Source organism: Cyprinodon tularosa, unplaced genomic scaffold, assembly GCF_016077235.1.
Source record: "Cyprinodon tularosa strain WSP-4 unplaced genomic scaffold, ASM1607723v1 ctg47, whole genome shotgun sequence".
NCBI lineage: Eukaryota > Metazoa > Chordata > Actinopteri > Cyprinodontiformes > Cyprinodontidae > Cyprinodon > Cyprinodon tularosa.
The window spans coordinates 391,054-412,573 of NW_024039196.1; the positions used below are offsets into that span (position 1 = coordinate 391,054).

At 38.1% G+C, this 21,520-nt stretch overlaps 1 protein-coding gene across 4 annotated transcripts in view; it reads right to left on the reverse strand.

Moving 5' to 3' along the window:
- Positions 1 to 6,658: 6,658 nt before the first annotated feature.
- The window catches only part of cables1 (Cdk5 and Abl enzyme substrate 1), a 33,704-nt gene continuing 18,842 nt past the window's right edge, over positions 6,659 to 21,520 (reverse strand). For all 4 annotated transcript variants that reach the window (XM_038301619.1, XM_038301616.1, XM_038301617.1 and 1 more), the window contains 7 exons: positions 15,830 to 15,932; positions 13,106 to 13,262; positions 12,925 to 13,028; positions 11,397 to 11,503; positions 11,068 to 11,275; positions 9,592 to 9,838; positions 6,659 to 7,972 (listed from right to left, as the gene is read on the reverse strand). In XM_038301619.1, coding sequence (XP_038157547.1) covers positions 9,698 to 9,838; positions 11,068 to 11,275; positions 11,397 to 11,503; positions 12,925 to 13,028; positions 13,106 to 13,262; positions 15,830 to 15,932 — 820 coding nt within the window. In that variant the 3' untranslated portion in view covers positions 6,659 to 7,972; positions 9,592 to 9,697. The remainder of the gene's footprint in view (positions 7,973 to 9,591; positions 9,839 to 11,067; positions 11,276 to 11,396; positions 11,504 to 12,924; positions 13,029 to 13,105; positions 13,263 to 15,829; positions 15,933 to 21,520) is intronic.

The window sequence follows — 21,520 nt, forward strand, 5'->3', positions numbered from 1 at the left end:
AGCTTCTACTGCAAGGCTGGTTGTCCTCCCTACATCAGCTGGTCACATACTGATACCCCACACACACACACACATCTTGAGAGGCCATCAAGTTTCTTACATCTCATTCGGAAGTCGCTGCCAAGTTGAGAGCTGTCCACTTCCTCTCAGAGTTTGTTGTTGTGGCCGCCTGCTCAGCCCTGTTGTCACACAACCCTGGAAGCTCATGACTTATTTATCTGCCTCCCCCGTGGGAGCGGGGCTGTCCTCTCTGTGTTACAGAGAGATTAAAATATTAATTTCCTCCCCAGGTCTGTGTCACTGTCTACAGGAGAAAATGTGCAGGTTGCCAGGGAACTGTTATGTAAGAAGGGAGAGGCGCCCCACTCTCTTTCTATACTCTGCTCAGTGTGTCTGAGCCTCGATGGAAGACGGGGAACAGGTCAGAGGAGGGGATTCTAGTTCACTGAGGCATGAAACACACAGCATGGGAAGGGCAGTGTTTGCTGACAATAAGTGAAAGTATAAGACGCTGTTTCCTTGTGGGAGGATGAAACTTAAACTGATATTTGAACGAAAACAGTACTTTAGTAACATGTCCAAGCAAAAAGAAAAGCAAGGAATCAAAAGCACTAAAACTGAAACGACTATAAATCCTGAAACAGCTCAGCGGCATAAAAGTCATCAAGTTATTGTTCTTCAAGAAAAAATACAAATTCCTCTTATCTGTCGGAGCAGCCAACTGCCTCCATTCTAATCATAACTGATAAAACCCTCATTAACTGGTAGAAACAGAGGGATTTTCTTTGTGTTTTAAATCTTTACCTTTATTAGACTTTTGCCAGTGGTACAAATAAACCTTCAGCAGTGAATAACCTTTTTTTCTGTCAGACAGTTGTAAAATTAACTAGACAGTGTTAATATAAACATCACCTTAAAAATAAAAACAAATATTTTTAAGGTATTTAGCAGCGAAAAGCATATTTGAGAAGAGCAGCCATGTACCAGCAGACTAACAGAATACTTTTATATTTGATGAGGTAGAGTAAAGGTTTTGAATGAAGCTTGTTTATCAATCTAAAACTATTATTACCTTCAAGCAGCTAATAAAGTTAATTTAATAAAAATGTTTTTTATTAGCTGTAAGTGTTAAGAGTGTAAATGAGTTTAAAAATGTTAGTCTGTGTTTTCGTCAATCTGTTTTATTTCACAAGCTGAGTTACTGGAACCAAGGAATCTCAATAATACTGTAATTAATTATGACAACTATAAATTAATCAACCAAATATATACAAAAAGAGACTGGTTAACATTGAAGCTACGAAATCACCAATTTCCAATTAAATTCACTTGAAAAATAGAAACAAAACACTTCACCAAATAAACTACATATGCCATCTTTGCAGCATTAAGCTACAGAGGCTTGTAAAATATTCTGCAAGGGAGTTCATCTGAACCAATAAAACAACTTTAAATGACTTCTTTTAAACGTAATGACAAGAACAGTAAAACAACCAGCAAGGATGGTGCTAGGCTTGATGATCCCTGGTTAACGTGTGGTTGAGGTAAAATATTAAACAAGCTGGAGGTTTTATCGTTTTGACCTTCTGTTTCATTATGGATACAAAGATCCCATTCATCTCTGCTTGTAAAGCTAAAACCAAGATCTAAGCATCGTCTTTACTCCTACTGCTGTATTTTACTCCAACATCGTTTAATAAATAAGTATAAGAGGTGATTAATGTCTGCTTTGCGTCAGTGGTTTTCTGTTACGCCAGGCTCAGTTGTACCTTCGGTTGGAACAAAGGGATTAGGTAGCCGCCTTGAGACAGGATCAGATTTTTAGTTCCACCTGCAGTGATTTACCCCCCTGCTGACCTCCGACCAGCTTCAGAAAACAAATGTGGTCGTATATTAAACAGGGTGGATTTATCCAAAAATCAAGCAAATAAAATGAAACGAAACCAGAATCGGACATTTGCAGCCAAACAACAATGTTTACAACCTGCAGAAGGTGGAAAACCCCTGAGTCACTGCATCATGACAGGAAGGGAGCAAAAATGCAGTTTCAGCTGCGTGGTGTTATTTTAAAGCAAAGAGAGATGGATTCCTCTCAACGATGGAACACATATTTTCACAGTGAGGGTCACTTATGTGTGAGCTGGACTCAGGAAGCCCTGTCAATAGCACGCTTTATGAGACAGTGTGGGGGAATTAGGCCTTCAATAGAGGGGGACTAAGCCTTGTGTGGCGTTCGCCTACACCCGGGCCCAGTTGGGCCCAGTTTGTTTGTTTTGAAGGCATAGGTCCGGTGAGACTTAGGGCCTTGTTTACCTAGGATGTGTGTGTGAGGTCAAGGATAGCTCCCACCTGATAAAAAAATTATTGCATCAGAGCAACAGGTGCAATTAGTTCCAGTATCATCCCAACAATAGTCCTTCCTTTTTTTGTGTATCCAACTCTCACCTTTTCTTTTTGTAAAAAAGAAAGTTAAAACTCCCTCAGTCTCTGAGATCTATGATGTCATTAGCTGTACGTTTTTAAGATAAGATGATCCCAATAACAGGAGACTCATTCTGACATGTCTCATTGGTTTGCTCACTGAACACTATGGTCCCAGTGGTTTTATTTACTAAGAGACAAAAGTGAGACTTCTAAGAAAAGGATTCAATCAAAATCAGTTAATCTACAGGTTTTTCTGCTACTATAGTTTGCTTTGTTGATTCGGTTGGTGCTTAATTTTGAAAATATATATATAAAAAAAATTTAAGCTGTTTAAATTTCAGTAACATTGCAAAACTTATGAGTGTTTTATTGGAACTTTAGGCTACAGACCAACACACAGTGGTGCATAAAGCAGAAGGTAGACACCATGAATCAACACATTTTTTGGCAGCTAATCTTGTAACTAGGGCTGAAACACTTAATTGGATTAATCGTGATTAATTTGAAATAATTGTCTACTAATTTAGTAGAGGTAGAATACTCTAAAACATGTCTTTAGCTGACAGCAACCATCTTAAAGCAGTAATTATATCAAAACTGTGATAAAATTTTTTATTACATTTTGCATTTAAGATAAAGAATACTTTTTGTCAGTCAATATGCTCTATCCACAACTCAAGTAGAAAAGTTTTAGTTTTAAGTAGTTCTGTCAAAGGTCTTCTCTAATTAACCTTTAGCATCTGATTCTTAAATCGACAGATTAATCGATTAGCAACATAATCGTTAATGACAGCCCTACTTGTAACTTTAATGAACTACCTCATAGTTTAGTTACAGCAGCAGATGTGTTGGCCTATAGGTCTCCAGAACACTCTATAATAGCAATTTTGAATTTTATTCTCTGTAAAATTGTTTGCGCCTTTATTTAATTTAAATTAATTTAAGTTTATTTATATAACATCAGTTAACAATATGTCATCTCACACCACTTTACAGAGACAATTCAATCAGATGGTACTGAAGCTGGTCTGAAGTAAGCAGGCGTGTAATCTACCAAATCATGAAAGGAGAGCCTCTGTGAACAAACACTCAAAACGATGCAGATTTTAGATTATGTTCAGGTTTGGACTTTGACTGGAACATTCTAACAGCATTCTGTAATCTAAACCACTTCACTGTACTTACGATTGCATGTTTACTATTGCCAGGCTGTAGGCTGAACCCTCACCTCAGTCTTGAGCATTTCCGGCCATTTACAGGTTTTCTGACATTACATTCATTCCTTTCCCCAATCAGATGTGAACACCTGCTCTAAAGAAAAGCATCCTTACATCATGGTACTGCCACCACCATGTTTCACCATAAGCACAGGGAATCAGAGCTGATGTTCAGCAGTAGCTTTCACCATACTTGTGGCCTGTGTGTAAAATTAAGCTCACAAGATGGCTTCATTGTAATGGCATCTGACCAGAGTACCTTATTTAACATTTTTGCAGTGTCTCCTGACAACTTGAGAATATAAGGTTTCTTTTAACTCTCTTTCAATTAAATGTTGAAGTGAAACACTAATAGATTCTCCTTCTGAAGTTGTTGATCTTTGCTGCTCCTTCATAGTAACTAAATACCACTTGGTTGTTTCTCTGATCAATAATGTGAATCAAATCCCAATCCATCAAATCTTATATTCTTTCAATGTTTTATGCAAAAATATGAAAGCATTTGCAAGGCCTGTTTGTGTTCAGATAATAATCAAACTGATACATATTCTCAGATATGAAGAAATCTTAAAATGAAGAGTTCGTGTCAGGACAAGATAAATATCACTCCCATGGCATTGGTTAGTATCCATTCAGAGTCACAATGGAACAGGTAGAAAAAAAGAAAACAACCCAGTTTGGCAGGCAGACTTTTAAGACTGGCTCAGTTTGAAGAGGGGGAACATTGGAGATGAAAAATGGCTGCAGAGCTGGTTTGACAGGTTTACCGTCTGCTTGGAAAAAATAAAAATAACTATCAGATGGGATTATGGGTGGGTTTTAGCTGAACTTGAACGGATGTGTGGAGTTTTATGGAAATTCTGAGACATTTAAAAAAACTCCCTTCTTTCTCTCTAGTACCTGCTGGGTCTGAATGGATCTTGCAGGCTCCCTGGACACATCCTCAAAAGATCAGGTGGGTTTTATCTCCTAAAGTTATATCACAGGAGGTTACCACCATTTTTAGCCCACATTTTGACACATGCAATTTTATTTTAATACCATCTTGACAGAGAACCATGTAAAGAAGGGTCTCACAATTTAGTCCTTTAAGTGGCTGGCGCAGGTTTGAATCCCATTTCATGTCTGCCTTCATTCAAAAATAATAAAAGGCCAGTAGTCTGAAAAAAATATCTGTCTTGACTTTCTGTTAAGGACGGAATGATGTCGGTTCCTTTAAATAAGTGTTTAATTTTGTGGTTAAAGGAATAGTACACCCAAAACATGATTAGCCTTCATTTTCTACTCACCCCCATGCTGAACAACACTCTGGAGTACTTTTTTGATATCTCAAATGCATCTGGAGATCTGGGAGGCTTCTTGCTGTCTGCTGACATTCAAATAATGGAGGTCTATGGTGACCGAGACAGAAAGGTCCATAAAAGTCCACAAAAAACGTGTCAATATTCCTCCATACTGCTCGTCCAATGTATTCCAAGTGTCCTGAGTGGGTAGCATCCAGAATTTACTCGAAACGAAGTCATTTAGAATGTTTTTAGAGCATAAACAGTAGTGTATAGGATTTCCTGAAAGCGCGCACACGCGCGCTCACGACGCTACGGAAGCCGGCAGACCAAACCAGCGCATTCAGCTCGGCAAAGAACTCATGCTCTTCCTCAACACTGAAGTCCTCAGATATTTTTCTTTCGTTGTTTCTTTCTTTGCACCGGTAAACAGCACATTTCTTCTTCTATGCTTGCATTATTGGAAGATCAGACGCTGAATGCGCACTTTCATCTGGTTTGATCTGCCGGCTTCCGTAGCGTCGTGAGCGCGCGTGTGCGCGCTTTCAGGAAATCCTATACACTACTGTTTATGCTCTAAAAACATTCTAAATGACTTCGTTTCGAGTAAATTCTGGATGCTACCCACTCAGGACACTTGGAATACATTGGACGAGCAGTATGGAGGAATATTGACACGTTTTTTGTGGACTTTTATGGACCTTTCTGTCTCGGTCACCATAGATCTCCATTATTTGAATGTCAGCAGACAGCAAGAAGCCTCCCAGATCTCCAGATGCATTTGAGATATCAAAAAATTACTCCAGAGTGTTGTTCAGCATGGGGGTGAGTAGAAAATGAAGGCTAATCATGTTTTGGGTGTACTATTCCTTTAAGGAAGATTATTGCCAAATTATTTAATTTGAGAATGCTTTTTTCAATATTTTGATTTGTATGTATTACCTTTTTTTTTGTACTGGCCTACTGTTATGTTAGGGCTATACTTACGTATTTTCCTTTAGTTAAAAAAAGCAGCTTCGAACAGAAATAAAAGTGCGCCGTAATCCCAAAAATGCACATTCAGGGGGGGCTCTTGCAGAAAGTCAAGATTCCTGCAGCTTCAAATGATACAGGAGTTGAAACCTTTTTCTCACAACCTAAAAAAAATCATACCATGCTCTCAGTACAATCATTAGTGCATAAAATTGTTGTTATTAGAGTTGTAAATGGGTTATATCTAAGAGCTTTAAACATCTATAGGCTAAAAGCTTTGTGGGTTTTAGCCCGGGCTCAGGGACGCTTTATGAAACAGTATTACTTCCTGCTGGAAGGGAACTTTTGCTGCAGCCCTTTCTGGCCTCTGGCAGCTTTTCTTTTAGCATGGCCCCATATTTAGCCGCCTTTAACATCCAATCAACTCTAATCAGTTTCTCTGTCCCTAATGATGCAGCATGAAAGTGCCACCACCGTGCTTCAGAGATTGGGTGATGTGCAGCATTAGTTTTCAGAGGCATAATCGAGGGTAAAACTCAGCTACATGCCAACCTATAAAGGTTTCCATCTGTAGGAAAACTTGACAACTGAACTATAATTTTTGGATACCATGAAGCACTTTGTTGGTCATTCACATAAATACATTCAAAATTGGGAGTGACAAAGTGTTACGATTAAGCATGTCTGCAAAAAAAACAAAAAACATTTCTATTGATTGTCTTTTCTTTTTAAAACAAAGTGGAGACAAAAAAAAAAGTCAGGTTAAAATTGAACAAGCAAAGAAATGTTTTATTTACAAACACAGGTTAAGCTTTTCACCCATGAGCCCTTACTCACAGCGTACTCATAGTGCATCAAATAGCAAATTCTTTGGACTTGCAGACAGAAAAGGAGCATTCATTTACTGTAAAAACAATACAATCTATTTTGATATGATGAAAAATTATTTTAGGAACACTTCATCTTGAAACACTGTTCATCCCTTGAGCAGCACCAAATAACAGCTTTATTTTACACTTTAAATGCAGCGACTTGTCAAAACTCTGGTAGTGTGTGACACATTTCAAAGCTCTAAGATTAGACCAGAAAAGCAATTTTTACACAGTTGAAATGAATTAAAAGTAAAGCAAAAACTTCAAAATAAAGCTACCGTAATGTTCCAACTTCTATCTGCTCCCCGTCGCTTTAATTAGATTCCTCACAGAGGTCATTAGTGGGCTAAAAACAAATGTCTCTTTTTTGCCTGGAAGAACCCTGGTGTCTTGTTCAAGGACACTTCAGCAGAGGAGATATACTAGCAGGCACGGGTCTCTTCCCACATCATTACCCCCCCTCACCCCCGACGACCGAGCACACCATTACCAGCCCCGCTCGTTGGTTAATGGCGTTTTTAGCACACGTTACAGCCCCAGCAACAAAGCACCGTAAATGTGCCAGCATTACACTCTAACATAGAGCACAGGAAATTTGACACTGATAAAAGCATGTCTGGCCTCGGGGAGTCCGCAGCAAGCATTTAAGTGGTAGAAAACGATCCAAACAGAAAGGCCGCATCTTTTCTACCCCAGTACAAAGACCAATAAACACTCATGCAGATTTCTGTTGGTAGAAAAGTCTTCTGATGAGCCAAAAAAAAAAAAAAAAGCAGTATTAAAAGGTCCAATTACATTTATGTGTTTAGCTTATTGTTCCTCTGGGTTAGTTCCCGAGATGAGTTTAAAAAAATATTGCAGTATGCAAAAAGTACACTTTTAATACAAAGGCTTGCAAAGAGACGAATCACTCCAGAGGAATAACAGTCCAGCCTGAAAAGGTGGCTTAAAAAAAAAGGTCTTTGTTAAATCTTTTATGCAGCTTACGAGGTAACACGGAGGAGGGGTAGATGAACTAAACAAAAATTGAAGAAACATTCTCTTAATCAACAAGAGAAAATGTACAAAGTCCTGAAGATAAGCTGATGAGACGTATAAACTGCTATGAAGTCCTTGTAGTGATGTTAGGTGTGAAAGAATACAAAGTAGTTTTTTTTTTTTTGGCGAATGGTAGTGAAGGCAGAGGAAAGAGGGGTTTCATCTACAGGTGCTGGTCATAAAATTAGAATATCATGAAAAAGTGGATTGATTTCAGTAATTCCATTTAAAAAGTGAAACTTGTATATTATATTCATACATTACATACAAACTCATATATTTCAGATGTTTATTTTGTTTAATTTTGATGATTACAAATGACAACAAATGAAAATCTCAAATTCATCATATCAGAAAATTAGAATATTGTGAAAAGGTTCAAAATTGATGGCCCCTGGTGCCACACTCTAATCAGCTAATTAACTCAAACCACCTGCAAAAGCCTTTAAATGGTCTTTCAGTCTAGTTCTATAGGCTACACAATCATGGGGAAGACTGCTGACTTGACAGTTGTCCAAAAGACGACCATCGACACCTTGCACAAGGAGGGCAAGACACAAAAGGTCATCGCTAAAGAGGCTGGCTGTTCACAGAGCTCAGTGTCCAAGCACATTAATAGAGAGGCGAAGGGAAGGAAAAGATGTGGTCGAAAAAAGTGTACAAGCAAGAGAGATAACCGCACCCTGGAGAGGATTGTGAAACAAAACCCATTCAAAAATGTGGGGGAGATTCACAAAGAGTGGACTGCAGCTGGAGTGAGTGCTTCAAGAACCACCACACACAGACGTATGAAAGACATGGGTTTCTGCTGTCGCATTCCTTGTGTCAAGCCACTCTTGAACCACAGACAGCGTCAGAAGCGTCTTGCCTGGGCTAAAGAGAAACAGGACTGGACTGCTGGTGAGTGGTCCAAAGTCATGTTCTCTGATGAAAGTAAATTTTGCATTTCCTTTGGAAATCAAGGTCCCAGAGTCTGGAGAAAAAGAAGAGAGGCACTTCATCCACGTTGCTTGAAGTCCAGTGTAAAGTTTCCACAGTCAGTGATGGTTTGGGGTGCCATGTCATCTGCTGGTGTTGGTCCATTGTGTTTTCTGAGGTCCAGGGTCAACGCAGCCACATACCAGGAAGTTTTAGAGCACTTCATGCTTCCTGCAGCTGACCAACTTTTTGGAGATGCAGATTTCATTTTCCAACAGGACTTGGCACCTGCACACAGTGCCAAAGCTACCAGTACCTGGTTGAAGGACCATGGTATCCCTGTTCTTAATTGGCCAGCAAACTCTCCTGACCTTAACCCCATAGAAAATCTATGGGGTATTGTGAAGAAGAAGATGCAATACACCAGACCCAACAATTCAGAAGAGCTAAAAGCCACTATTAGAGCAACCTGGGCTATCATAACACCTGAGCAGTGCCACAGACTGATCGACTCCATGCCACGCCGCATTGCTGCAGTAATACAGGCCAAAGGGGGCCCAACTAAATACTGAGTGCTGTACATGCTCATACTTTTCATGTTCATACTTTTCAGTTGGCCAACATTTCTATAAATCCTTTGTTTTTATTGGTCTTCAGTAATATTCTAATTTTCTGATATGATGAATTTGAGATTTTCATTTGTTGTCATTTGTAATCATCAAAATTAAACAAAATAAACATCTGAAATATATGAGTTTGTACTGTATGTAATGTATGAATATAATATACAAGTTTCACTTTTTAAATGGAATTACTGAAATCAATCTACTTTTTCATGATATTCTAATTTTATGACCAGCACCTGTATAGTGGTCCGAATCCATCATGGAGGAAGGATTCTGTGAGGGTCGGGTGGGGGGGGGGGGGATCAGGAGGAGAACTCGACTGCTTTCCTCCTGATGGTTCACCAATGCTAAGAGGTCTGCAGCAGGCGTCTGTAGTGAGGCATGATCTCGTGTTCTGGAAGGTGCAGGTTGAATTCCAGCGCCACCAACACAGGAAACTCAAAGGCTATCAGCTCTCTGCGGTTCACTCTGAATCGCTCCTCCAGTTTCTGCAGAGAGAATTCACATAAAAAAGCTGTGGATTTTCTCCAGTTATTGCAGTCCTCATGACTGCCTCACATTAATGTCATCTCTGTCCAGTTTTCAATTTAGCTGGAAGTTTTCAGGTGTGCCCAGTTCTTTCCATTTTCAAAACTGTTAGAACAAAACATTTTATCAGTTTATCAATGACATTTAAAAAACAAAAAATATCCAAAGGCACCAAGGGCACCTAAACTAACTGGGAGATTTAATTGACTAATAAAGTGATTTTTAATGCAGTAGGCTGGGATCTAATTTGTGGGTTTAAGGTAGGGTAAGTATTCTCCGAGCATGATGCTGCCACCACCACACTTCACAATGGGGATGGTATGTTCAGATTTATGTTAGTTTTCTTTTTCCTTTTCTATTGTGTTGTATTTGCGCTGATCTGTAACATATAACATAAAGGCTGAAATGAGATTAGATATGCCTATCCAATTTAATTTCAACCTAAAAAGTTGAATTAGTTTGAATAAACAACAACAAATGTATTGTAAAATGTATGATCTTATTTTCTTACCACTGCAGGATTATGCACTGAATTTGTCATGTCAAACACATCCGAACCCTCAGCATGTTGCCATATATAATCAGCTGATAACCTGATTATATATGATAAGGTTCAGAAACAGATTTAAATTTTGATCTTAATTCAATGACTGGAGTTTTTATAACCTGAACTGAAGAAACTTCAGGAACATTTTTCTGAAAAAAATCTATCAGTGATTTTTCATAAAATATAACCACAAATTTAGTGGTTCTGGAAAAAGTAAAGCAAAAAAATTTTATTTTTGTGATTTATACAGGCAGTCTCATTGAGATGGAAGATCTCATTTTCAATAGAGGCCCATTTGATGAGACAGAACAACATAAACTATACAATTTTACAAATGAAGGAGCAATTAAAAACAAAAATAATTTCTGCTACTGTTAAAAGCCATAAGTGTGAAACCTTAGGACTTATTCAAGCAAATATCCAAAGAGTACTTGTTGCTCTACCCTAAACTGGATCTGCCTGTGCATGTTGGCTCCTGCTTTAGCCTGCCATGTTTTATAAAACAGCTTGCAAATGCAGTAAAAAGCCTCTTTAGAGAGGGAGGGATTAGTTCCCCCAGTAGAGTTGGAAAATCCACCAAAGTGGGCACACATTAAAAACAAAAAATCATTGTTTTCTAGTTTTGCGGACAGGCAAACTTACGTCTATAAGATGCTTGACCTCATGTTTCTTTAGATCACCACCGATCTTAGCTGCCAGGAGGACGCAGGCCCCAGCACAGAGCTTGCGATTTTGTTTGTTTAGCTTGCCTTGAAGAACGAGTTTTTCGAAGTAGACGAAAGCCATGGCCACAGTCGGCTCTTCGTACCCGCATTCATCCTGGGCCAGCTTTTTTATCTCCCTTTTCAAGCTATGCAAAAGTGAAGAGTTTGAAAAAAGTGAAAGAGACAGAAGAGATATAATAGAGCAAAATTACACAGGGATAAATTAATGAATGCATCAATCAGAAGTTTGATTCTTGGTTGGCTTACCTCCGTATCTTGCTGAGAGTAAGCCGTACGTAGGGGAATTTCTCCTTAAAGGTCTCGTTCATGTCCTTCTTCAGGTCAAAGGGCTTCACATATTCAATAACTGTAGTCTGGAATAAAACAATACAGAGCTGTGTCAACATCCCCACGAGGATCTTGTTATATGGGAACCATTAGATTCTCATGTGTGAGTGTTGGATTTCAAGGTCTGACGAAGAATCTATCTGAACACTTAAAATATCTAGTGTAAATCCTACAAATCATAGGCAGAAACAAGTGGCTTCCTAAAATAGGTTATTGACAGCTTTAAGTCCATCCTTAAACATCAAGTCCACCTTAAAAACTTCCTTCGAGGTTTAATGCTCCGAGGGAACAAAGGCTTGTTTCAAAAGTCTGTACTGTTCATTGAACACCAGCTTTTCCTCAGATGCTCTTCAAAGTCAAGAAGAAACACTGATAATGGAAAAGGATCAACAAACATTTCTGTTTCTGGAGCTTTTGGCGATAAGAAACCTGCTTATTTACAAACGTTTCTAGAATTTCTTCAGTCTAGATTAAACAAAAAAAAACAGCTGTGAAATATTTGACATTTTACAGATATAGTCCATTGCACTTTTTACTTTTTTTCACATCAGTTTTATGATATAGAGAAACGGAAATAGTAAATTTTTTTGAAGTTAAAATGAAAAAAAAATTTTATTCATTAGGAATAAATATAAAAATATATGTCTCTATAAAATATGCCCTAAAATAGTGAAATCCCTGCAACCGCCCACTTACATTGCACATAATTTCTTTTTTTATGTGATCAGCACATCTTTTTAGAATCGCATATTTGCTTTTAGTTGTCGACAGAGAAACCTGCATTCTTGAAATGCAGAGAATGTACTTCTTCCATTCCTGAAGTAAACACAATAGCCATTGTTGTCAGAAGTTTGTTTCTGCTATTGAAGGAAGTGAGAGAGGCCTTGACTAACATTTTAATCATGTCAGTCCTTGTTCATTCTGCAAGTTGACACACAAAAAAAAAAACACAGCAGGAAAGAATGAGGGGGGAAATAAGCTCTGCAATGTTTTCCTCAAGCACCACAAAGCATCCGTTCTCTTCAGGAACAAAAAAAAAACGGGATTCATTTTTGAGATCCGCTTTATGTAAAGATAAAGTGTTTTATTGACTGTTTTCATTAAGGTGGGAGACTGTAGCGCTGACCTTCACGATTAGAAACCGCCAGTAAAACCCTCCCAAAAAAAGGCTGATAAACTCTAAAATGTTTTATTTAGGAATAAACTGCAGACAAATCTTTCCGGTGTTATTGTTCTCAGTTATGGTGGGAAGGCTGAGCACAAAAGGTCAAAAAAATAGCCACAGCCAAATACAACCGGGTGTTTTGAGACTACGTGTCAAGGCGGGGAATAGCCTCTTCGGATTTGTTTTGAATGAAAACAACCTTCTGAAGCTGCTCTGTAGAGAGCAGAGCTTGTTGTTGCTGCCGCTGGTGGCGATGCCCTGTCAGACCCGGTGTTTTCTCACCATGTAGGAGGGAAAGATGAGCACTCTCTTGTGTTTTCCACAGGGCCACTGCGGGTCATCCAGCAGGTTGGGGTCATACTCGCGAAAGTCTCCAAACTCGTTCCCTGATGCGAGCATAAACAAACATGACAGCATGAGTTTTAAGTTGGATTTTGCATGTGAACCGCTTCTCTTCACTCACCTGTGTCCAAGCTGCTCTGGTTGCTGTTGGCCCTGCCCAGACTGAGGCTGCGATGGCTCGCATTTCTAGACTGGGAGAAGGAGGACGTGGAGTCGATGGTGTTCCTTCGACCGCCCAGAACATTTGTGGAATACAGGAATTGGGTGTAGGAAACAGTCTGCAAATGAAAATGTTGATCTAAAAAACTAGTTTTCAGGTGGGATGCAAAACTTTCTGCTCCTCCATCCATTGCCATTGGTTTTACCATATTACAGAGAAAAGCCTAGTAATCATAATAGTTAAGCACTCCAGATTCAGCTCTTCTATGGATACTTTAATACTTTTTGGCTCACGGCCCTTTTTCAGACCAACTAACGGCCGTCAGTCTAATACATAATAACAAATCATTATTTTTCCGTTTCATATTTATGATCCAGCATATTGATACAGCTGATTTTTGGATGCGGGTATCTCCTCAACATAGGGGCAAAATTTTAAATAAGCAACTTAATGCTTTTTGTATTTATGCATGTTTATGCAACATAAAATTTTAAATGATTAATGGGTTTATTTAGAGTTTATTTCGCAAAACAAATCCTGAAATGCATGAATTAGCAACAATATGATTTACAATATGTCAGGGTTACATTTCTTTTTTCTTTCTTTTTTTTTTTGTAAGACATGTTTGCACAGCATCCTCAAAAGGATCCACAAACTTGAACTTTTTGTCAAAATATAACCACAAACTTCAACACATTTTATAATCTTCTGATAGACTAGAAAAGGGATATTTTTTATGAAAAAAATGTAAATCTTAATCAGGGTTTCATTCATTTGTGTGAATAATTTGTTGAACAGTCTGTCATCTAGAAAATAACATTTTCTGATCTATTATTGGAAGAAAAATTACACAATCTTTATCTATTTCCATTGAGCTTGACCTATTTCACAAAGTCTTGCCAGAGTTGATCAGTTGGATCTGAAAGGTAAAAGGACACCAATACCCTAGATGACTGGGCCTCTAATCACCTGTTTCTGTGATTGTAGAGTCATAAGTGTTCTGAAAGATGAACCTCTGCCCCATCTCAAGTTATTCTTCGTTCATCATCTCACATACTCTGAAAAACTTTCATAATCTTCTGAAGGAAAGTAGATTTCAGAAAAGGTGAATGAAGTCCGGGTTCCTCGAATTTAAGTCAGATTTTGTGGTTAGTAGTTAAAAAGCAAACAATGCTTAAAAGGGGAACGCTGTTTTTTTTTTTTGTTTTTTTTTTTACATTGGCCCCTTTGATTTTACGTAATTACATCATGTTCTACTCACCCATATGAGTTTTGTGTCATCTGCAGCTGTTCTGAATATATTCCGTTACGTCTTCCTATGGTCAGTCGACTTGAAGGCACAAACTAAACTGTTCATAATTTATCATTTATGGTACGCCAGCATTCACAACTTGTAGGCGAATCACTGTCCTCCAGACATCCACGGTTATATTTTTTATATTTATATTTTGTAAAAAAATAAAAATAAATCCCCCATTAAAGGTGAACACTGTTTTTTTTACACTGGCCACTGGATTTTATGTTATTACATCATGTTCTACTCACCCATATGAGTTTTGTGTCATTTGGAGCTGTTCTGGTGAACAAAGCGGCATGTGTGTGATCTCATCCGCGTGCCGGACTGGAGTTGTGACAGGCAGCCCGGGCCACAGGCGGCTACGCTCTATGCCTTATATTCATTCGGCTAGATAATATGAATCGTTCAATTCCATTTCAAGAGCGCGATCATCTTTGGTAGTAGCACTAAACATCTTCCAGGCATGTGAGTAAAACTAGCAGCAGTTCAGCGCACAGGATGAATGAATGGAAGCCGGCGAGCGGATGACGTCATACACGCGCCGCTTTGTTTTTGAAAGATATAAATATAAAAAATATAACCGTGGATGTCTGGAGGACAGTGATTCGCCTACAAGTTGTGAATTCACAGATTTATATCAATATTTTTTGTTCTTTTAAGAATAGTTTGTTCTGATTAACTGTTGTAGCCCTAAAACCTAACTTTCACTGTGTGTGTGTGTGTGTTGGGGGGGGGGGGGGGGGGGGGGGGGGGGGTCTAAAACAGTTTTAGTATCACAGCAGTGTTTTGCATTTATTACAAAAAGCTGGAACAGGGCTCCTTCTCCAAAATGTTTTTTGTTGCACCAAACCACTAATCATTCCTCCAATATTGACCATCTTAGGTGCTGCAGCAGTATAGCGGTAAAGCAACCCACACACGGAGGCCCCAGTCCCTAACTCAGCCTGCAGACACTTTCCTTCCATCTCCATCAAATTTCCTATCAGCCAATTTAAGGTCTGCTTGTGCCAAAAAAAGACTTTCCTCTAAAAGGCAAATTTAAGGACTGAATGCTATAGTAATGATAACAGGTAGTTTTTAATAAGGTGTAGCAGAGTAATGGGGCTGAATAGGAACAAAAGCTGTTCTTAAAAACATAATACAATATAAATAATCTTGAAGCCTCTTTCTTCCCAATTCCCAAGAATATGAAATGCTTAGAGTTTGTCTGTTACAAAGGATCCCGAAAAATTTATTTAGGTTTGTGGTTCTGTTGTGACAAAATATAAACAATAAAAACGAAGGTCATAATAATATTACAGCCATTGTAAATACTTCAGAACATTAAATACAGTCTGATCATTTCAACTTTTTTTTTTTGGTAATCAAAATTCTTGTTGGTTTCTCACCTTTCCATCTGCTCCTAACTCCACTCCCTCCAGTCCGATCACCATCTCCTTGGCACTTACGCCTCCTGACGGGTGACGCTGACGCCCTTCAGTCTTTACTTCCCTGATGAGCACAAGACTCTTAGAGCTCTCGCCAAACAAATGATGCTGCAGCTTCCTTTAGTCCTGCTCCATCTCCTTTTCTAACACTCTTGTTGTGCTTTGCACACGCAGACCCTGCATCGACCTGCGCTGAGCAGCCGACCTAGTCTCTGTTAACGGCTCTTGTTTTCAGGAGCTTCTAAGGGCACTCTGAAATAAATGATGCCCTTGGGAGACACAGGGAGAAAATTGAGCCAAACTCTGTCAGCTGCTGCCTCACAGAAGCCTGAAATGCCATACTAATATGGGAGAGTGTCTTAAAACAGTTGGCTGGAGAGCCAAATGTGTGTCAGTGGGGCAATGTGTGGCTACCGCAGGACTATATAAATACTGTATATACCAACTACTTCAGCAAAAAGGTGGTGTACTAGACTATAGCAGCAGAGATTTTTGTAAATATCAGATTAACATCAGACACAAAAAAAAAAAAAATAATAATGTTTTGCTTGATTTTGCTTGCTTAGCTTTTCTTAATTGAACCTGGGAAAGAAAATGTAATTTTATTGAATTATATATAATCTTGCTTTCCCAACCGTTTCTAAGTATTTACAGTCAGCTGGAAGAAAAAGCAAATATACTAGAGCCAAATATACTTTTCCTCTGCTTACAGTAAAATACACTCAGCTGAAATATGTGCTCGTGCAAGGAGAGAAAACCATCACTTGTATTAAGTAATTTATTAAGGTTCACCGTTCCTTTTCAACAAACTAACCTATATTTTATCACGATTTCAGTTTTGGAGGGTGTATGAATAAAAAAAGGATGATAGGAAGGTGGATTTTAAAGAGACATTCGTTTCTAAACAGGAAATCAGAGGTTTTACACAAATTAGTTTTTTTTTTTTTTGGCGGCACTATAAGCTCATTTTTTTGACAATAGGCTGACAGAAACGGGGGTATGAGAGAGAGGGAGAGACATGCCGCAAAGGACCACAGGCTGGATTCGAACCCGGATCGGCCTCATCGAGGACTAAGGCCTCCGTACATGGGTCGTGCGCGCTAACTGCTGCACCACCTGTACGCCTGTCCCAATCCCTCTTACCAGTGAGTCTCCATTTTTATTCAATGTACACAGAGGTGTTTCCGCTTGTAAGGTAAGAAGCGACTGGCACGGTGTGTTGACGTCCATACATTGCACTTAATGGTATCCCCTAAATCAGCAGGTGAACCCAGGGCTGATGCTCCCACTATATACCGGTCAATGCCAAGCTGGTTGAAGGCGATTTTAACCTGGGTCACTTGTCAAGGCCGGGTTAGGTTTAGATGCACTGGAAAAAACTATCTAGAAATAAGTAAAAAATTCCTTAAATTAAGTGTATTTACCCTTAACTTGAGTAAGTAAATCAGGTAGTTTGCCAATGGAATGAGTATTTTTACTCTTAAAATAAGACAATTAGATAATATGCACTTGAAATAAGACAATGCAATTGTGTTTTCTTATTTTAAGTGTAAATTGTCTCGTTCCATTGGCAAAATGTCTTTTACCTCCTTAATCCAAGAACAAATGCACTTATTTTAAGAAAAAATTACTTATCTAGATTTAGATTTTTTCCAGTGTGCCGGGTCAGTGAGCCGTTCCACCTGCCACTAAAAGCTGATTGTTAATGAGTTTAAATTGGCTTTTCAGCCAGTGGGAAAGGGTTAAGTGATTAACATGCAGATTAGGCTGCAACTAACGATTGTTTAGCAAAACGATTATTCTGTCGATTATCATTTCGATTAGTAATTGGATAACCAAGGTTCTTTAAAGAAGATTTTTTATAAATCAAACTGGGGAAACTAAAACTTTTCCACTTCAGGAGTCGTGGATAGTAATGACAGATGAAAATTATTTATTTTAAATGCAAATTTAAAATTTTGATATGATTACTGCTCTAAGTGGGTCACTCTGTCAACTAAAGGTATGTTTATGAGTCTCAATACTGTAATTAACGATTGATCGATTACTAAATTAGTTGATGATTATTTCAATAGTCGATCAAGCAAGATTAATCTTTTAGATTAATCGTTACCCCATATAAAATCTGGGGTTGTTAGTGCCATTTTATTAGCCTAGTTGAGGTCCCCAACAGGAAAGAGTGAACTGGTTTGTAAGTACATTGGCATAACGCTCAAAACTGAGCTCTATGCTTTTGAAAACCAGCCGTGACCCAAAGTCAGTTTCAAACCAGGTGACATCTTCCTACAGGACAGCAACATTTCTCTGAGGAAGCTCTTCAGAAGACAGATCTCTTCATCTATAAGAAATTTGTTTTTTTTTTCGTTTTAAGCTTTTTTATTTGGTTCTGCCATGAAATTAATAACTACCCAGCATAACTGCAATTAATGATTATTATTGACAAGACATCAATTTCCAACACATTTAAATTGTTACTTGAAACAAGCAAGGAATGTCTCCTATTTCAGTATAACTTAATTAAAAGTATGGTATAGTATTTATCTGTGCCTAAAGTCAAATAGTTTTTTTTTATTTAAAAGCATTTTATTTAAAAACTGGCAAGGTGACATCACAATACCATCCTGTTCGTCTTCTGTCTCCTTATTATCCATGCCTCATTCTTGCTTATGATTTACATCTATTGACATGTATACACATAAAACCTGTGTTTTGGCGACATGTGTAGCCTAATCTGCAGTAAGAAAAACTGTTATCAGATGGACAAGTAGGGCAGTACACAGTACTGACAAATCCAAATAACATAGATCCTAATGAAGACACGTTAGCTAATAATTGCATTTCTATGGAAATATGGGGAGGAAAAAAGATAATAAACAATATTACCTTATGATGAGGATTAAACAGGTAATGAAAAAAAGCAAAAGTAAAAACCTGCATGATCCTGAGGTTTCATTTGATCTGTATGTTAGTGTTTTAGTCTAAGAGTTCATCAGGTCAAATTGGTTCAGAGTTCCAAATTAAGTGAAACAAAATGATTGATCATCCTCAGCTTGACTGAATGCAGTTTACTTATCATTATTATTATTATTGTTATTATTGTAAAAAGTATAAATAAAGAAAAGTATTATTATTATTAGTGGTATTATTAGCATTATTATACTTTATGAATCCTTTTAAAAGAAATAAACAAGTTCAGTTTTATATGTTGTGATCCCATCAGTTGACCAAATAAGACAAATGCAAAGCAACTTATTATTTTATCAGGGGCTGTTATGAGACTCTGCCAGTAGGGGCCTACTGCCAAGTCAATAACTTTATCAAATAGGTTGATCTCCCTTAAAAATATTTAACATTTTATCAGTTCAGTTTGAATGCCCCCTATACACACCATATTGCAAGGTTTAAACATAGATTTAAAATTGTATGTATAACATGATCCTATATGATATATTTTGAAAGGAAAGGCAACAAATCATTAAAGGAGTTATAATCTGACCTATTATTTGAACTGAGTGTTCTTCTACACGGCTGCTTTTGGTGTTATCCTGTTGTAAGAGATGGAAACATGTACAGTTGTAGCCCTTTTTAAAGGAAGGCATACATTATTTTATTTAGTTATTTCGTTTTTTCCCTTTTTGGGGCCGATTCTCCAATCGTGCCAATAATTTCTTTGATCGGAGTTTCGAGGGCTATCAGTCTCTCACGACCACCTTCTGATCAGGAATCGTAAGGTTGGGAGAAAATCAGACATTCTGGAAATTCAGGCAGCCCTTGTGAGGTGTTCATGTGCAAATTCTGCTGTTGAAGCAGGGTTACAAGCGTCTACGATCCGATTTACCAAAATCTCACGTACTGCACATGTACAAAAAAAGGAGTTCTTCCAGACTGATTTTTGGATGTGCAGTGAGAGCAGGTAGATCTCAGTGTCGGGTCGTACAGTGCAGGAACTCTGTACAGCTCGACACTCATTACCTTTTAAAACAAAATATAAACAATAACAATATAAACACTGTAATAAATGTTTAGATTTAGACATAACTATACAAATTGCTGTCCATTTTCAACCCAATCGGCAAGAAATACAAGCATTATTATTTAGGAATAAAAGCACGTGTTGGAAAAACTGGAAACAAATTTCCATTACAGAGACAAGAGCAGACTGTCAGGAGCTAATTATCCTCCATTACCAACCTCAATGACTGTTTTTATTATGGCTCCTACTGTGCAAAGGGCAGACTTAGGATGTGTTGATCTCCTGGTATTAAGGAGATCAACACATATCAGTCAGACAGAGAAAACCTTTAAGCAGATTACTGATCAAAACAAATTAATTTTCCATTGATTAGAAGTTCTTTGAATTAATAGAAAATGTAGAATAAACACAAAAACAACAAATGAGTCAGTTGCCATTCTTTTAAAGAGAACTATACACTACCATCACCATATCCTTGGTGGTAGTAAAATAATTATTGATCCACTACCTTTTTTTTCCCCAGAGCACTGAACTGAATTTTTTCTTAACTTTGGAGAATGGCAAAAAAATTAAGTCAAGGCAATTTATTACATCTTCAAAGAAATTATCAAAAGTCCCTGGATTATTTTGGACTTGATCCAGGGAGCAGGACATGCATCCATTCAGCATCCAGCCAACCGAAGCAGTCGGTTTGAACCACTAATCTCAGTGCACAAATGTGTGATTGTAGCAGTGCTTTTTTACGATATACTGGTGAAACTTTGAACAGAAAAAGTTAATAAAAAACAAACAAATGGTGACGAGGTATAATAAAAACTGATCTTAAGTTTGACCCTTTTACTCTTGGATTTTCAGTTTCAGCCGTACTGTAGGATGTAAATCTGCCCAGAATAAAACAAAACAAGGGGCAAAAGTCTTAATAGAAAACTTCCCAATGCCTCAAAAACCAACCAATGTGCACACTGACAGCATTGGTGCTAATTAACCTTTGACCCTGCACATACTGGTGGGCTTAGGACATTCCACAAATACTCTGAGCCTGTTATGCTCCTCACTAAACCTCAACATGGAGCTTTTCTTTCTGTGCATTGTATGGCTGGGTGTTTACCTGCCCTGTTTCTTTCTCGGCTTTAAAAAAAACAAGTGATATTGCAGAGGTGAGGTGTCACAACTAGTCCTGTGTTACAGCTCATTGAGGTCGAGACCCCCTGGAACTCTTTTTCATCCATTTAAATAACAAAAATTTAAAAACGTCTAGTATATGCATGTTTCCCACAGTTGGTAGAGCAGTAACAAATAAAGCATGGCTTAAAATAAAACCAACACAAAATGCAGGGTTATTATTTCAGGGTTAAAAGGACTACACCTAAGAGGAGCAATTACCCCAGGAACGGTAAACAGGATAGACAGCAAAGCCAGCTATGGATGAAAAGTATGTGGGAAATAAAAGGATGAGTGCCCCACAAGCCACCAGAACCATGATGACCAAAAGCAACAAGCGGAAAAGCCATTTAGTCTATTTATACTGAAACATACAAACACACAATTAAGCCCTTCAAGCCGTTTTCAGCTGGATGTTTATTACCCCATTCAGGTAAAAATTAATCGGCTAAAACCAAGCTTGGAAGGGAGTTTGTGTGGACAGAAGAGAAAGATGGGAGGTAAAGAGGGAGCACAGG